The sequence below is a fragment of the Dreissena polymorpha genome, chromosome 9 (genome assembly GCF_020536995.1).
Source record: "Dreissena polymorpha isolate Duluth1 chromosome 9, UMN_Dpol_1.0, whole genome shotgun sequence".
Taxonomy (NCBI): Eukaryota; Metazoa; Mollusca; class Bivalvia; order Myida; family Dreissenidae; genus Dreissena; species Dreissena polymorpha.
This window is the reverse complement of record NC_068363.1, coordinates 47,413,214-47,427,311: the sequence shown is the minus strand read 5'-3', so window position 1 is coordinate 47,427,311 and position 14,098 is coordinate 47,413,214. Positions and strand designations below refer to the sequence as shown.

The 14,098-nt window shown below is 36.3% G+C and overlaps 1 protein-coding gene across 2 annotated transcripts in view; it reads right to left on the bottom strand.

Moving 5' to 3' along the window:
* The window catches only part of LOC127844182 (atrial natriuretic peptide receptor 1-like), an 87,804-nt gene that overhangs the window by 36,025 nt on the left and 37,681 nt on the right, over positions 1 to 14,098 (bottom strand). For both annotated transcript variants that reach the window (XM_052374243.1, XM_052374244.1), the window contains 6 exons: positions 11,457 to 11,579; positions 6,111 to 6,215; positions 5,629 to 5,700; positions 4,858 to 5,041; positions 4,023 to 4,172; positions 79 to 250 (listed from right to left, as the gene is read on the bottom strand). In XM_052374243.1, the coding sequence (XP_052230203.1) occupies positions 79 to 250; positions 4,023 to 4,172; positions 4,858 to 5,041; positions 5,629 to 5,700; positions 6,111 to 6,215; positions 11,457 to 11,579 (806 nt within the window). The remainder of the gene's footprint in view (positions 1 to 78; positions 251 to 4,022; positions 4,173 to 4,857; positions 5,042 to 5,628; positions 5,701 to 6,110; positions 6,216 to 11,456; positions 11,580 to 14,098) is intronic.

Sequence of the window (14,098 nt, the reverse complement as noted above, 5' to 3'; positions counted from 1 at the left end):
ACCATTAGCACATTGTGCTCAGATGAGCTAAAATTAGACCAGTAAAACATAAAATCATAAAATTTACTATTATCAAACCTTCGAATCCTCCTATAAATTTCCTCAACATCATTGAAGGAGGGGCGGACTAATGGGTCATCGTTCCAGCAGCTGGTTGCTATTTCTCGCAGGTCCTTCTGACACGTCTCCTCTGTACCGAGATCTGGACGCATCAGGTGGGGCTTACGGGTCTTCAGCTGACGTAGCACCTCTAAAACATGGAGTCATTCATAGCAGGACGAGAGTGTGAACGAGAACAGAAAAAGCAACCATACTTTAGTGAGCAAAATAATTCTGCTGGAAAGAAATATTTGTTTAAATGAAATTTAATTTCTGAAATTCCATTTAACAAAGAACAAATGAAATTACCAACAGCTGAGCACAAGTAAAATGGAGGGAAAAGTAAAATGGAGGGCAATAAATCCAAAAACACTGAAAATGGAATAAAGAACTCTTGCCCTCACCACTTATGCACAATATTCTCTGAATCTTGCATGGGGCACAAATGCACAATGTTGTTTGCAGGATGTTTTATCTACATTATTTTCAATTGTAATGGAATAAAGGTACTCATGTAAATAACAAGGAAAATAACTCTGCACAATATTGAGTTGAGTTGTAGAACTTTAACTCAGCTTCATCCCAAAGCCCTTTATCATTGACCTTGTATATAATTTTCATTTTAATCCATACCATTTTCTTCTAGCTATTCTTTGAAAAGACAATAATATGTATGTAGTCATGTTCTGCATAATAACAATAAGCAAAGAGCAATAAATAAACAATACTTGAGAGAGATTTATAGTTATTTTGTCCTGCACTTTCTCTCATTGCATCAATTTACAAAGTTTTGAATAAATCCCTTTCATATTTATAAATTTATATAAAGCTCATCAGGAGCCCTCAATCTGTAAATATAAAAACAGAAAATTGTACTTCTTGTACTTCATCTCTAATGATCTCTATCAATGTACAAAGTTTTATTTAAATAACTTCAGTTCAAACTGACTTATGCTTAATACAAGAAAATGAACTTAAGGGCAGAAGATGCTCAACAGACTGACCCATGTAGGACTAATAATGTGATTACTATACATGTCCTTTAAGTTAGCATTACAATGTAGGATGGGAAATGGATAAACATTCTGCTGAAGTCTTAACCATATAAGTGCTTCATTTGAATATAGAACTGAAAGAGCCTTTGAATATAGAACTGAAAGAGCCTTTGAATATAGAACTGAAAGAGCCTTTGAATATAGAACTGAAAGAGCCTTTGAATATAGAACTGAAAGAGCCTTTGAATATAGAACTGAAAGAGCCTTTGAATATAGAACTAAAAGAGCCTACAACGTTGTTTTTTATAAATAATAACATTATAAAAAGTAATATTTACCCCAATAGTATTTCTCACTACAAATTTATGGAAAAAATAGTATTTAATTTAAGGTCAAGTAACTACTAGGAAAATTAAGGGCTCATAAGAATAATATAAATAGAATGCGTAATGTAAAAATTAAATTCACATTTTAAGCTTTTTGATTTTGCCTAGAAATTGTCAAGATGCAATATGGGGCCCCTGAAGTGATAACAAGCTGAAGGTTTACACCCCCGGACACATGACATGCTGGACATGAACACACTAGCTCCCCTAAAGCAGTTCATACTCTAATGAGTTGATTAACCCTTAACCACTTAGAAACGTATTTTGATGCATTTATAGTACTTTAGAAAGTAACATTTAATTAAATTTAAATTTAATTAAATACCTTTCTTCTTAAATTCAAGTTTTAAAAGCTTCTTTTCCAATCTTTAGTTACTGATGAACAGCAAACATCATAAAACCTGAACAGACTGTGAGTTACTCGCAGGCTGTTCTGGTTTTATGCTTGTTGCAAAAGCCATTTTAACTTTGCTTCTTATGGGGTTATGTGTTAAGTGAGCTGACATGTTCAAATTCCACAAAAGCAACTTTTTGAAATGCTTAATTTGTTTTACATTTTTTTAGGAAGAAACCCTTATTCAATTTAGATATTTTCTGTTTTGAGGAATGGTTATCTTGAACACATTATCCTATATGCAATGTTCAGCAGTCTCAATGCAAGTATGAAGTTTCATAACAAAAGGTTAATTAATTTTGTAGTTATTTATCACTGCAGAAAATATATTTTGGTCGTGCTCTGTTAAAAGGGGGTTTAATGCATGTGTGCAAAGTTTCGTCCCAGATTAGCCTGTACAGTCCACAGACTAATCAGGGATGGCACTTTTCGCTTTTAATATATTTTTCATTTCAAGTAATCTCTTCTTAGCAAAAATCAAGTTTAGGCGGAAAGTGTCGTCCCTGATAAGCCTGTGTGGACTGCAAAGGCTAATCTGGGATGACACTTTACGCGGCACATGCATTAAACCCCCTTTTCACAGAGCAGGGCTCATTTCTAGATTATGTAATGGTTGCCTTACCTCAACATAAGGTATCTAATCTACATGTATGTATACAGATCAATTTCAATATGAGCTATATTCACTCTGATGTCATTGAGAACAAACCAATTTTTGCCCCACTTCATAAGAGTGACCACATAACCAGTGAGGAATATCAAGCAAGGTCTTTGTAGAACTTCTATCAACATAACTTATTCTCCAATATTTTAATTGAAACAACTGTCCGACCGCGTAGCCAACCACACTTTTAACTAATGAAATACACAATTACAGAACACAACAAGAAACCGTCGGAGACGGGTGATGCTCCCCAAAGCTTTTTTGTCACAATATTGCACTATATGTTCAGATAAAAGGAAACGTCTACATGGTTCAAACAGAAATCGCAAACCTACATTCAAGCACTTTTCAAGGACTTTTCAAGGCCAAATTTTCATTTTCAAGGCCAAGAACAGTACGTTAGTTTCCTTTAAAAAATGCATTTTCAAGCCAGATTAACACAGTAAATGTCATTTATTTGCTCAAACACAATAAACTTATTCCATATTAACTCATACATGTTATTTAATTACATACAAATACATGTTTGTAATATCCATCCTTAACTCAATGAGTCTCACATATGTATTTACTTTTTAAAGTTATTACAAACAAACACATTGATTCTCAATTTCATGTTTTCTGTGTGGGTTTCCCCTTTTTTGTGTCTTTTCAAAGCGCTTTCCCCCATCCCCCCCCGACATCAATGGTCTTCATACAGAATCGGCAATGTGCTTTTCGAATGTCATTTGTTTTCTGTACCCAGGAATATTCAGTTAACCACCCTGGTTTGATACGACACTTCCCCATCGCTGCGTTTTCACTCGCGAAAATTGATCACAACGAAGAACCTCTGACGTAGTACACATAATCTGTGACGTGTACACATAACATTTCGTACTCAATAGTGTACGAAGCTTATATTTTGTACTCAACTTTTTGCGCGAAGGAATTTATGATAAATTTTCATAATATTTCCCTTAAGAACGATTTAAGTTAATAATTAAAGCAATGATAAAAGTAATTTTGAGCAGAAATAAACATTTTCAAGGCTTTTTTTACATGAAATAAGCACTTTTCAAGCACTTTTTCAAGGCCAACCTTTGTTCAAGGGCTTTTTAAGCCTAGGACTCATTTTCAAGCACTTTTCAAGCCCTGTGCAAACCCTGGTCTAGTAGTTGGGGGGACAAGAATTGCACTATATGTACAGTTTATAGAAAATTTCAAAGGGCCATAACTCTGTGAAAAATCATCCGACCAGAACTGGCTGATAATATGCACATTTTCTCTTGGTAGTGAAGCTTCCCATAAAGTTTAATTGAATTCCGGTCATTTATTGCTGAGATATAGCCCGGACAAGAATTGTGCACGGACAGAGGGACACACACACGGACAGACGAAGTGGTGACTTTATGCTCCCCCCAAAAATTTTGAGGGAGCATAAAAATGTCTGAAAGAATACATGAAATTAATACGATGATGTTCATATATCCATTTAGCCTTACCTTCCAATTCCATTTCGTAGGTCTCGAATGGACCGCAGCGCATGATGACCTCGTGAAGAATTATGGCGAAAGAGTACACGTCTCCAGGCTGGGAACTCCCGTTCTGAAGCAGGTCGTCGGACAGGTGCTCCGGGGCTATCCATAGCATCTCTGGGAGAATCAAGCAAAGAGGTCAGTAATGCAAAATAAATAATTTAACCCTATACCACTTAGATACGTATATTTATACAAATGTAGTTCCTAAGAAATTTGATTAAAAACATTTTTTTACTAGATTCAAGTTTAAAAGGCTTCATTTTCAACCCTTATATACTGATGAGCAGCAAACAGCATAAAACTCGCAGGCTGTTCTGGTTTAATGCTGTTTGCACATAGACATTTTCACTTTGCTTCTGAGTGTGAAAGGTTATTGTTGTGATGCCCAAAAGTTTGTTTGCATGTTATTTTTAAACCTGTTTTTTTTTTAAATAATGGATAAATGAATCATTTAAAATAGGTGGGGTGTGGTTACTCTATTTTATGATAAAACTCATGATTTGAAATGAATGTTAAAAAACCCTTAAACAGCAGCTGGGAGCTGGGGAGATGACTAAACACAATACTGCTTTGATACACATTATGAAGCGTTTTAAGTTTCTTCAAACATCAAAATTAATTTAAGTCCGTTTTTACTAGATTAAAGTTTTAAACTTCAATTCTAACACAAAGATACTGATAAGCAGCAAACGCGATAAAACATGAATAAACTGCGAGCTACTGGCAGGCTGCATATAGCTATTTTCACTTTGCATCTGAGCAGGAAACTGTAAACACAGTTTGGTGTGTTATTTCTCACTTCGATGGTTGATGGTGCCAGAAGCTGCCCGTTGGCTCTGAAAGGCCATCTGCCTGTCTGCATCAAGGATGGACAGGGGTCCATAGTCTGTGATCTTCAGGGAGAAGCGACTGTCAATGACGCAGTTGGAGCTGCTGAGGTGCCCATGAACCTTGATGGCGCTGTTGTGTAGGTAGACCATACCCTGGAGCCAGAGGGGGGGGGGGGGGGGGGGGGGGGGGGGGTAAATATGAAATCAAAAAGCTATGGGTTTATCGGAGTATTTTTTTTTTTTTTTAAAAAGCTTTTTGTTTTCAAGCCTAATTTATAACATACAGCGCTCTTTAATAAAATAGACAAGAAATAAACATGGACAGAGGTTTAAAAGAAACAGCATATGTAACAAAATTACACTTATTTAATGAAATGATGCAGAGTAACAACTGCGTTTAACATGTACTTCAGGCTTATAAAATCAATCAATTCTAAGAGATATGAGCCCTGCTCTGTGAAAAGGGGTTTTATGCATGTGCGTAAAGTGTCGTCCCAGATACGCCTGTGCAATACGTCCGCACAGGCTAATCAGGTACGACTTTCTCCGCCTTAACTTTTTTTGCGAAGAGACCTTTATAAATGAAAAAATATCATTAAAGCGGGAAGTATCGTCCTTGATAAGCCTGTGCGGACTGCACAGGCTTATCTGGGATCACACTTTAGAAACATGCATGAAACGCCTTTTTCACAAAGTGCACCCCAAATAGTAAAACTGTGTAATGAAGAATCAGGTTATACCTGTATGATATCATGTATGAGGGAATATCTGAAGTCCCAGTCTAGTTCTATGGACTCGTTCTGAATCATATCCTGAAAACAAACATCAAAACTACTCATCCACTATTTGTAACCCTTTCCCCGATAAGAAGCAAAGCAAAAATGGCTTTTGCAACCAGCATAAAACCAGAGCAGCCTGCAAGTAACTCGCAGACTGTTCAGGTTTTATGCTGTTTGCTGCTCATCAGTATCTAAGGGTTGGAAATGAAGTCTTTAAAACTTGAATCTAGTAAGAAAGGTCTTTAATTAAATTTAATTTTTGAAAGGGGCTACAAATACATTAAAATACGTATCTAAGTGGTGAAGGGTAAAAGACTACAGACAACAAAATCATATATGTATACAGACAGCAAAATTTTACATGGTTCACAAATAATATTTTTTTCAAAGATATAGTGACACAATGATCTGTCAAGACAACTTTGCAGAGGACAATATCCCACCTGAAGGCTCCCACGGGGGCAGTATTCCATGAGAATCATATTGGCACCAGGTCTGATTACTGCTCCTATAAACTTAGCCATGTTGGGATGCGTGGCCATTTGCATCTGAAAACCATGTACAATGCAATCGAGCCGTGCTCTGTGAAAGGGAGTTTAATTTAAGTGCGTTAAGGGTCGTCCCAGATTAGCCTGCCAAGTTTGCATATGCTTATCAGGGACGACACTTCCCGTCTGAACTCCATCAGGGACAACACTTCCCGTCTGAACTCCATTTTTCCTAGGAAGAGACTTTCTTGAAACAAAAATATCACAAAAGCAAAAAGTGTTATCCCTGACAAGCCTGTCAAAATTGCCAAGGCTAATCTGGCACGTCACTTACTTACATGTTTTAAGTTCCCTTTTCAAAGAGCACGGCCCAATTATATTCTTTTTTTTATTGCATAGCAAAAAATACAATGTTAACATTTAATTATATAATATTTTAACCACCAGTCACATATATTTGTTATGTAAAATATGGCTTTGTTCAGATTACAAGCACAGTTTATCAAAATTATTAAAATTGTTTTTTATTAGGGATGGTAACGGTTAACCGGTTATCCGTTTCTTAAGGAGGTTAACTGGTTACTAAATTAATATTCGGTTACTCTTGCAGAAAACGCACTTTTTGGTTGAGCCTAATAAATGCTCAAATTGTTAGTTTTGTTTTACTTCATTTCACTGTATTGGCTAATCCGCTTATCTTATCGCAAATTATCGGCAATTACACCCTGTGATGCCCCCCTGTGGATCAAAAGCGATTAGACCATCGGGGTGCAGCGGATTAATGCGCATGCACACGAGCAATTAGCACCTACTCTGCAGTGTGTTTGTTTAGCACTATACATTCTAGTGTTCCATTGTGTTGACTACAACAGTTTTTGTGTTTTTACAACTATTGCAAACTTAAACGCCCTAATAAAGACATTGAGTATAAACAGGCCTTAACATCAGAGGTTTTGAAATCACTATGCCCATTGCAAAATTTATTTACGCTAATTGACAATTGTTCTTAATCAGAAAACTGTTCATGCACGTAATTCTTAAAGGATAATGAGTGTTAATAACAAGAGGGCCTGACAGGCCCAAAGTTGCTCACCTGAGATTCAAAGGAACTGACCTGTTCTGTGCAGCCCAAGATGTCATTAGAACAAAATGTTCTTACCAACTTTCATGACTAGTGAACACCCTGGCAGCCAAATTTTTCAACAGACCAGAACCATTTTCATACACATCCAAGATATCATTCAAACAAATATACTGACAAAGTTTCATGAAGATTTATAAGTCCATATAAGGAAAAATGCCCTGCCCACTGGTGGCAATGTTTTTTAAGCAACTGGAACCATTTTCGAACTTGTCCAAAATATAATTTGGACAAACTTCTGACTAAGTTTCATGATGATCGTACAATAAATACGGCTTCTAAAGTGTTAACAAGGTTTAGCTATAGCTATATAAGGAAAAATGCCACGCCCCCTTGGCGGCCATGTTTTTCCACCAACCGGAACCATTTTCAAACTCATCCAAGATATCATTGGGACAAATCATCTGACCAAGTTTCATGATGATCGGACAATAAATGTGGCCTTTAGAGTGTTAAAGTTTTACAAAAGCATGATATATAGCCATATTAGGAAAAATGCCCCGCCCCCTGTTCACCATGTTTTTTAAGCAACTGAAACCATTTTCAAACTCATCCAAGATATCATAAGGACAAATCTTCAGACCATGTTTCATGAAGATCGGAAAATAAATCTGGCCTGTTAACAAGGTTTTACTATAGCCATATAAGGAAAAATGCCACGCCCCCTGGTGGCCATGTTTTTGCAACCAACCGGCATCATTTTTTAACTTGTCCAAGATATTATTAGGATGAATCTTCTGACCAAGATTCATGAAAATCGGACAATAAATGTGGCCTCTAGAGTGTTAACAAGATTTTACTATAGCCATATATAGCCATATAAGGAAAATGCCCCGCCCCTTGGCAGCCATGTTTTTCAAGCAAACGTGACCATTTTCAAACTCATCAAAGACTTTATTGAGACCAATCTTCTGACCAAATTTAATGAAGTTTGGACAAGAAATGTGGCCTCTAGAGTGTTCACAAGGTTTTACTATAGCCATATAAGGAAAAATACCCCCCCCCCCTTGGCAGCCATGTTTTTCAAGCAAACATAACCATTTTTGAACTCATCCAAGATATCATACAGACCAATCTTCATGAAGATTGGACGATAAATGTTGCCTCTAGAGTGTTAACAAGGTTTTAATATAGCCATATAAGGAAAACTGCCCCGCCCCCTGGGGGCCATGTTTTTTCACTGATCTGGACCATTTTCAAACTCGTCCGAGATATCAATGCAACCAATGTTTTTACCAAGTTTCATGATGATTGGGCACAAATTGTGACTTCTAGAGTGTTCACAAGGTTTCTCTATAGCCATATAAGGAAAACTGCCCCGCCCCCTTGCGGCCATGTTTTTCAATGGACCAGAACCATTTTTGAACTCAACCAACATATCATTTAGACAAACAATTTGCCAAATGTCTACAGTGTTCACAAGGTTTTTCTTTTTTTGACCTAGTGACCTAGTTTTTGACCCAGCATGACCCAGTTTCAAACTCAGTTGAGGTTTCAATAGGACAAATGTTCTGACCAAATTTCATGAAGATCAGACAATAAATGTGGCCTCTAGAGTGTTCACAAGGCAAAATGTTGATGACGCACGACAGACAAAAGGCGATCACAAAAGCTCACCATGAGCACATTGTGCTCAGGTGAGCTAAAAACACAACATTATTCTAATTCTGTACTAGCTTTTATTGATCAAGGTGTAGAACAAAAATTATGTGTAAATGACATGCAAGTAATATTACAACAAAGAAATATCACAGTTCGCGGACAAGCATGTAAAAATGTCGGAAATGACTTTCAGAAAAGACTAAGTATTATATTCAGAATGTATTATATTAAATTTAGAATTTGAATTCCCAATGTAAAGGACCAACAAAATTTGTAAACAAGAGGGCCAAGATGGCCCTAGTTCGCTCACCTGAGAGGAGTCTGTTCATTCAATCTTTACCTAATGTCAAACTTGACCTAGATATTGACTAGACAAACATCCTGGTCAAGTTTCATCATTATTGAACCAAAACTCTGGCGTAGGGAGTGTTTTTGTTTTTGTAAGATTTGAAATGGTGACCTATATTTTGAGTTGTCCCCCTTAACAAACATCAAACTTTGCCTACAAGGATTTTGTACAATATAATGAAAATTTGGACAATCTAAGGGCAATAACAATGGCATTAATTATGTGATTTTGCTCATCATCAAACTTGACTGAGATCTTTCAGCAACTTTGATAAAGAATTCTTGAGAAATGTGAACGCTAGAGTGTTTACAAACCAAATGTGGACAGACGGACAGCCGACAAAGACCAATCCTAAAACGTCACCTGAGCAATCCGGTGAGCTAAAAAGTGTGTTTCACCGATCTGAGCCATTTTCCAACTTGTCTAAGAAACTAATAAAACCAATGTTTTGACTAAGTTTCACGATGATTAGGCAAAAAATGTAACTTCTATAGTGTTCGATCACAATGTTTCTCTCTATATAGTCACATAAGGAAAACTGCCCCACCCCCCTGGCAGCCATGTTTATTGACCCATCGGGACCATTTGCAAACTTATCTGAGATATATATAAAACAAATATATTCACCAAGTTTTATGATGATTGGGCAAAAATGTGACTTCTAGAGGGTTCACAAGCTTTTTTTTAATATATCAATATAAGAAAACTGCCCCCCCCACCCCCCCGCAGCCATGTAATTCAACTGACCGGAACCATTTTACAACTCAACTCTTGTATCAAGGAAACAAATGTTCTGACCAAATTTCATGAAAATTGGGCAAAAAATGTGACTTCTAGTGTTCACATGTTTTCACTATATACATATAGAGAAAAATGCCCCGCCCACTGGCAGCCATGTTTTTTCAAAGATCTGGACCATTTTCAAACTCGTCCCACATATCAATAAAACCAATGTTTTGATTAACTTTCATGATGACTGGGCCAAAATTGTGACTTCAAGATTGTTTACAAGGTTTCTCTATAGCTAAATAAGGAAAACTGCCCCGCCCACTGGCGGCCATGTTTTTCAACAGAGAGGAACCACTTTTGAACTCAACCAACATATCATAAAGACAAACATTTTGACAAAGTTACATGAAGATTGGGCATGAAATGTGACTTCTACAGTGTTTACAAGTTTTTCTTTTTTTTTGACCTAGTGACCTAGTTTTTGACCCAGCGCGACCCAGTTTCGAACTTGACCGAGATTTCTTTGGGACGAAGCTTCTGACCAAGTTTCATGAAGATCGAACAATAAATGTGGCCTCTAGAGTGTTTACGAACAAATGTTAACGGACGGAAGGACGGACAGACGGACATAGACCGGTCACAAAAGCTCACCTGAGCAATCAGGTGAGCTAAAAAAAAAAGTATTTAATTGATTAAATGGTATTAGGTTACAAGACAATCAACAAGACAAAGTATACTTGCATATACATGTTATTGTTTATAAATGTATACGTTTTTCGGATGTTGTTTTTTCATTTATGTGGTACAACGACAGTAGGTTAACCGGTTAACCGCTCAAATATCAAAACAGGTTAACTGTTTACTGATTTGCTTAGGTTTGCCATCCCTATTTTTTATATAATTAAATGTGAACATTTTATAATATCAGACAAAACAACTGACTATGATTCACAGTAAAATAAACACTGTTACAATGATATACAATGTATGTTTAAATACTCCATGAAACAGCTTTATCCTATATCTGTTTAAATTTTTTGGGAAAGGATAATTGTCTTGCATGAAAACATCTTAATAAGATACACATGTATTGTGAATTTAACAATATTGTAAACCAATGAGTTGGAATACAACATGGACATATATATGCAATTTAATTAAGGGTCTATGATCTTAAAGCAGATCATCTTGGCTTTTACTCTTGTTTCTTATTCATCAACAATTTATCTGTTTTTGTAAATTTATAGGTGATGTTCATAAATTATATAAAAAAAATTATTGGACTCTTCCTTCAATATCCATTATTCAATCAAAAAGACTGTCAGATAATTCAAGCAGCATTTTTTATAACCTGAAAACCTATTATAATTAAACAATAAATGGATGATAAATTTATAATCCAATAACATAATTTTTTTAGAAATCTGGCATACTATTTTGTTAAAATCAATTAAAGATATATGTAGATCACCCCCTTTACCTGTCTAAACTCCAAGGACACTTTGCGGTTCAATTCAATCTCCTGCAAATGCAAGCTACGGGTTGCACAAACTTGCCCACGACAGAAGTTGGTCCGGCAGAAAATTTGGTCAACATACTGTTCCTGAAGAGAATTAAGAAATTTGTCATAATCATGTTCTACCAAATTGTTAAAATAAGAGGGCCATGATGGCCCTGCCCTAAAGCGCTAACCTGTACAACAATTGTCAAAGAATTGACCCAAGTCTAAGTAACAGTTTTTAGACTGTAGGCAGTATGCCAACAGGCAATGTGGCTTGAAAGCAAAAACATATCTCGCATTCCCATGGTGTTTTTTTCCCGTTGTTGGCAAACACAACGCTGATGTAACCTTTTCTTCTGATTAGCTTGTCAGTAATAATAATTGTCTGATTTCATTTGTAGAAAAGAATTCACTAAAGATCTGTTTGTAGATTATTGATTGCAAAGATGAAATAAATATTTTTCATAACTGTTTTATACACGGATTGAAATTGAAAAATTATCTACCGGTATTTAAATAGTCTGTAAGTATTTGAACATCATTGAAGTGAATAATTTGCAATCATGCCCACATCGAACAGCATTTTTTTGTTCTGAAAGTCTGAAAGTACATGAAAGTCTGCATGGCCCAGTGGTAGCGCATCCTTATGCTGCTAGAAGACACGGGTTTGAATTTCATCTATGGCAGGTTTTTTCCCAATTTTTTTTCTTTCAATTAGATAATAGACTTTTAAATACATTATATATTTGTTAGCAATTACATTGAATGTCATTTGACATAATTCAAAAATTTGTGAACAAGTCCCTTAGAAACGTGGATAGGAATAAAATTATGATTAAACAAGGGCTGTTTGTAAAACATGCATGATGGGCTGTCCGTTGTAGTGGCAGCCATTGTTTGAATGCGTTTTTTGTCACTGTGACCTTGACCTTTGACCAAGTGACCTGAAAATCAATAGGGGTCATCTGCGAGTCATGATCAATGTATATATGAAGTTTCATGATCCTAGGCGTATGCATTCTTGAGTTATCATCCGAAAACCATTTTACTATTTCGGGTCACCGTGACCTTAACCTTTGACCTTGTGACCTCAAAATCAATAGGGGTCATCTGCGCGAGTCATGATCTATCTACCTATGAAGTTTCATGATCGTAGGCATATGCGTTCTTGAGTTATCATCCGAAAATCATTTTACTATTTCAGGTCACCGTGACCTTGACCTTTTACCTAGTGACCTGAAAATCAATAGGGGTCATTTGCGAGTCATGATCAATCTACCTATGAAGTTTCATGATCCTAGGCGTATGCATTCTTGAGTTATCATCCGGAAACCATTTTACTATTTCGGGTCACCATGACCTTGACCTTTGACCTAGTGACTTCAAAATCAATAGGGGTCATCTGCGAGTTATGATCAATCTACCCATGAAGTTGCATGATCCTAGGCGTATGCGTTCTTGAGTTATCATCCGGAAACCATTTTACTATTTCGGGTCACCATGACCTTGACCTTTGACCTAGTGACCTGAAAATAAATAGGGGTTATCTGTGAGTCATGATCAATCTACCCATGAAGTTTCATGATCCTAGGCGTATGCGTTCTTGAGTTATCATCCGGAAACCATTTTACTATTTCGGGTCACCATGACCTTGACCTTTGACCTAGTGACCTCAAAATCAATAGGGGTCATCTGCAAGTCATGATCAATGTACTTATGAAGTTTCATGATCCTAGGCCCAAGCGTTCTTGAGTTATCATCCGGAAACCACCTGGTGGACGGACCGACCGACCGACCGACAGACCAACATGAGCAAAGCAATATACCCCCTCTTCTTCGAAGGGGGGCATAATTAGCTTAGCTAAACAACTTGTTTCATAGATGCCATCTTTCCAATAAATCTGTTCATTACATTTTAGGTAAATGTTTGTATAGCTAGTTATGTGTTTTTAACAAGGTGAATCTCATCGTATTTGATGTTGCAATTACAATTTTTTTCAATTTATTAATTAATGTGATACCTTTCTTTACTGGTACTTTGTTTGAACTGATAAATTATTGTCTTCTCGCAGAAGACGTGCAACTTTTTTTAGGCCACGACTTTTTTTTTTATTGGTTTACAAAAATTATTTTGAAAATGGTCCATCGGGCGGTCGAAAAAAAAAAAAAAAAAAAAAACATCATTGGAAAAAAAAGTTAATACTAATAACATCAGAACAAAGACAACATATCTTTTATAACCTTAACACAGAGACAAAAAATCAAATTATGCAATGAAACACATCTATATCTTCAAATGAAATGAGTCCTAACAGCACCTTATGTAACATCAGGCAATTTTAAACACTCCATTACATGACATGCGTTCTTCTCCCATTAAAACGAAAAACTGCGCTTCATTTCCATAATTGGATGCGCACCATTACGCAATGCGATGCCCGTTGCATAAATCTTATATAAGATAAACTACTCATACACAAATTACCCGGTATGTGTTTGCTCTTACTCGACTTATGAGATCGTACATGAAAAAAAAATCGAGGTAGATCGATCCATGCGTCGTCGCGGTAATGTTTGTCAAAGTTGTTGTTGTCATGAAAACTCGTTGATTTACAACGCAA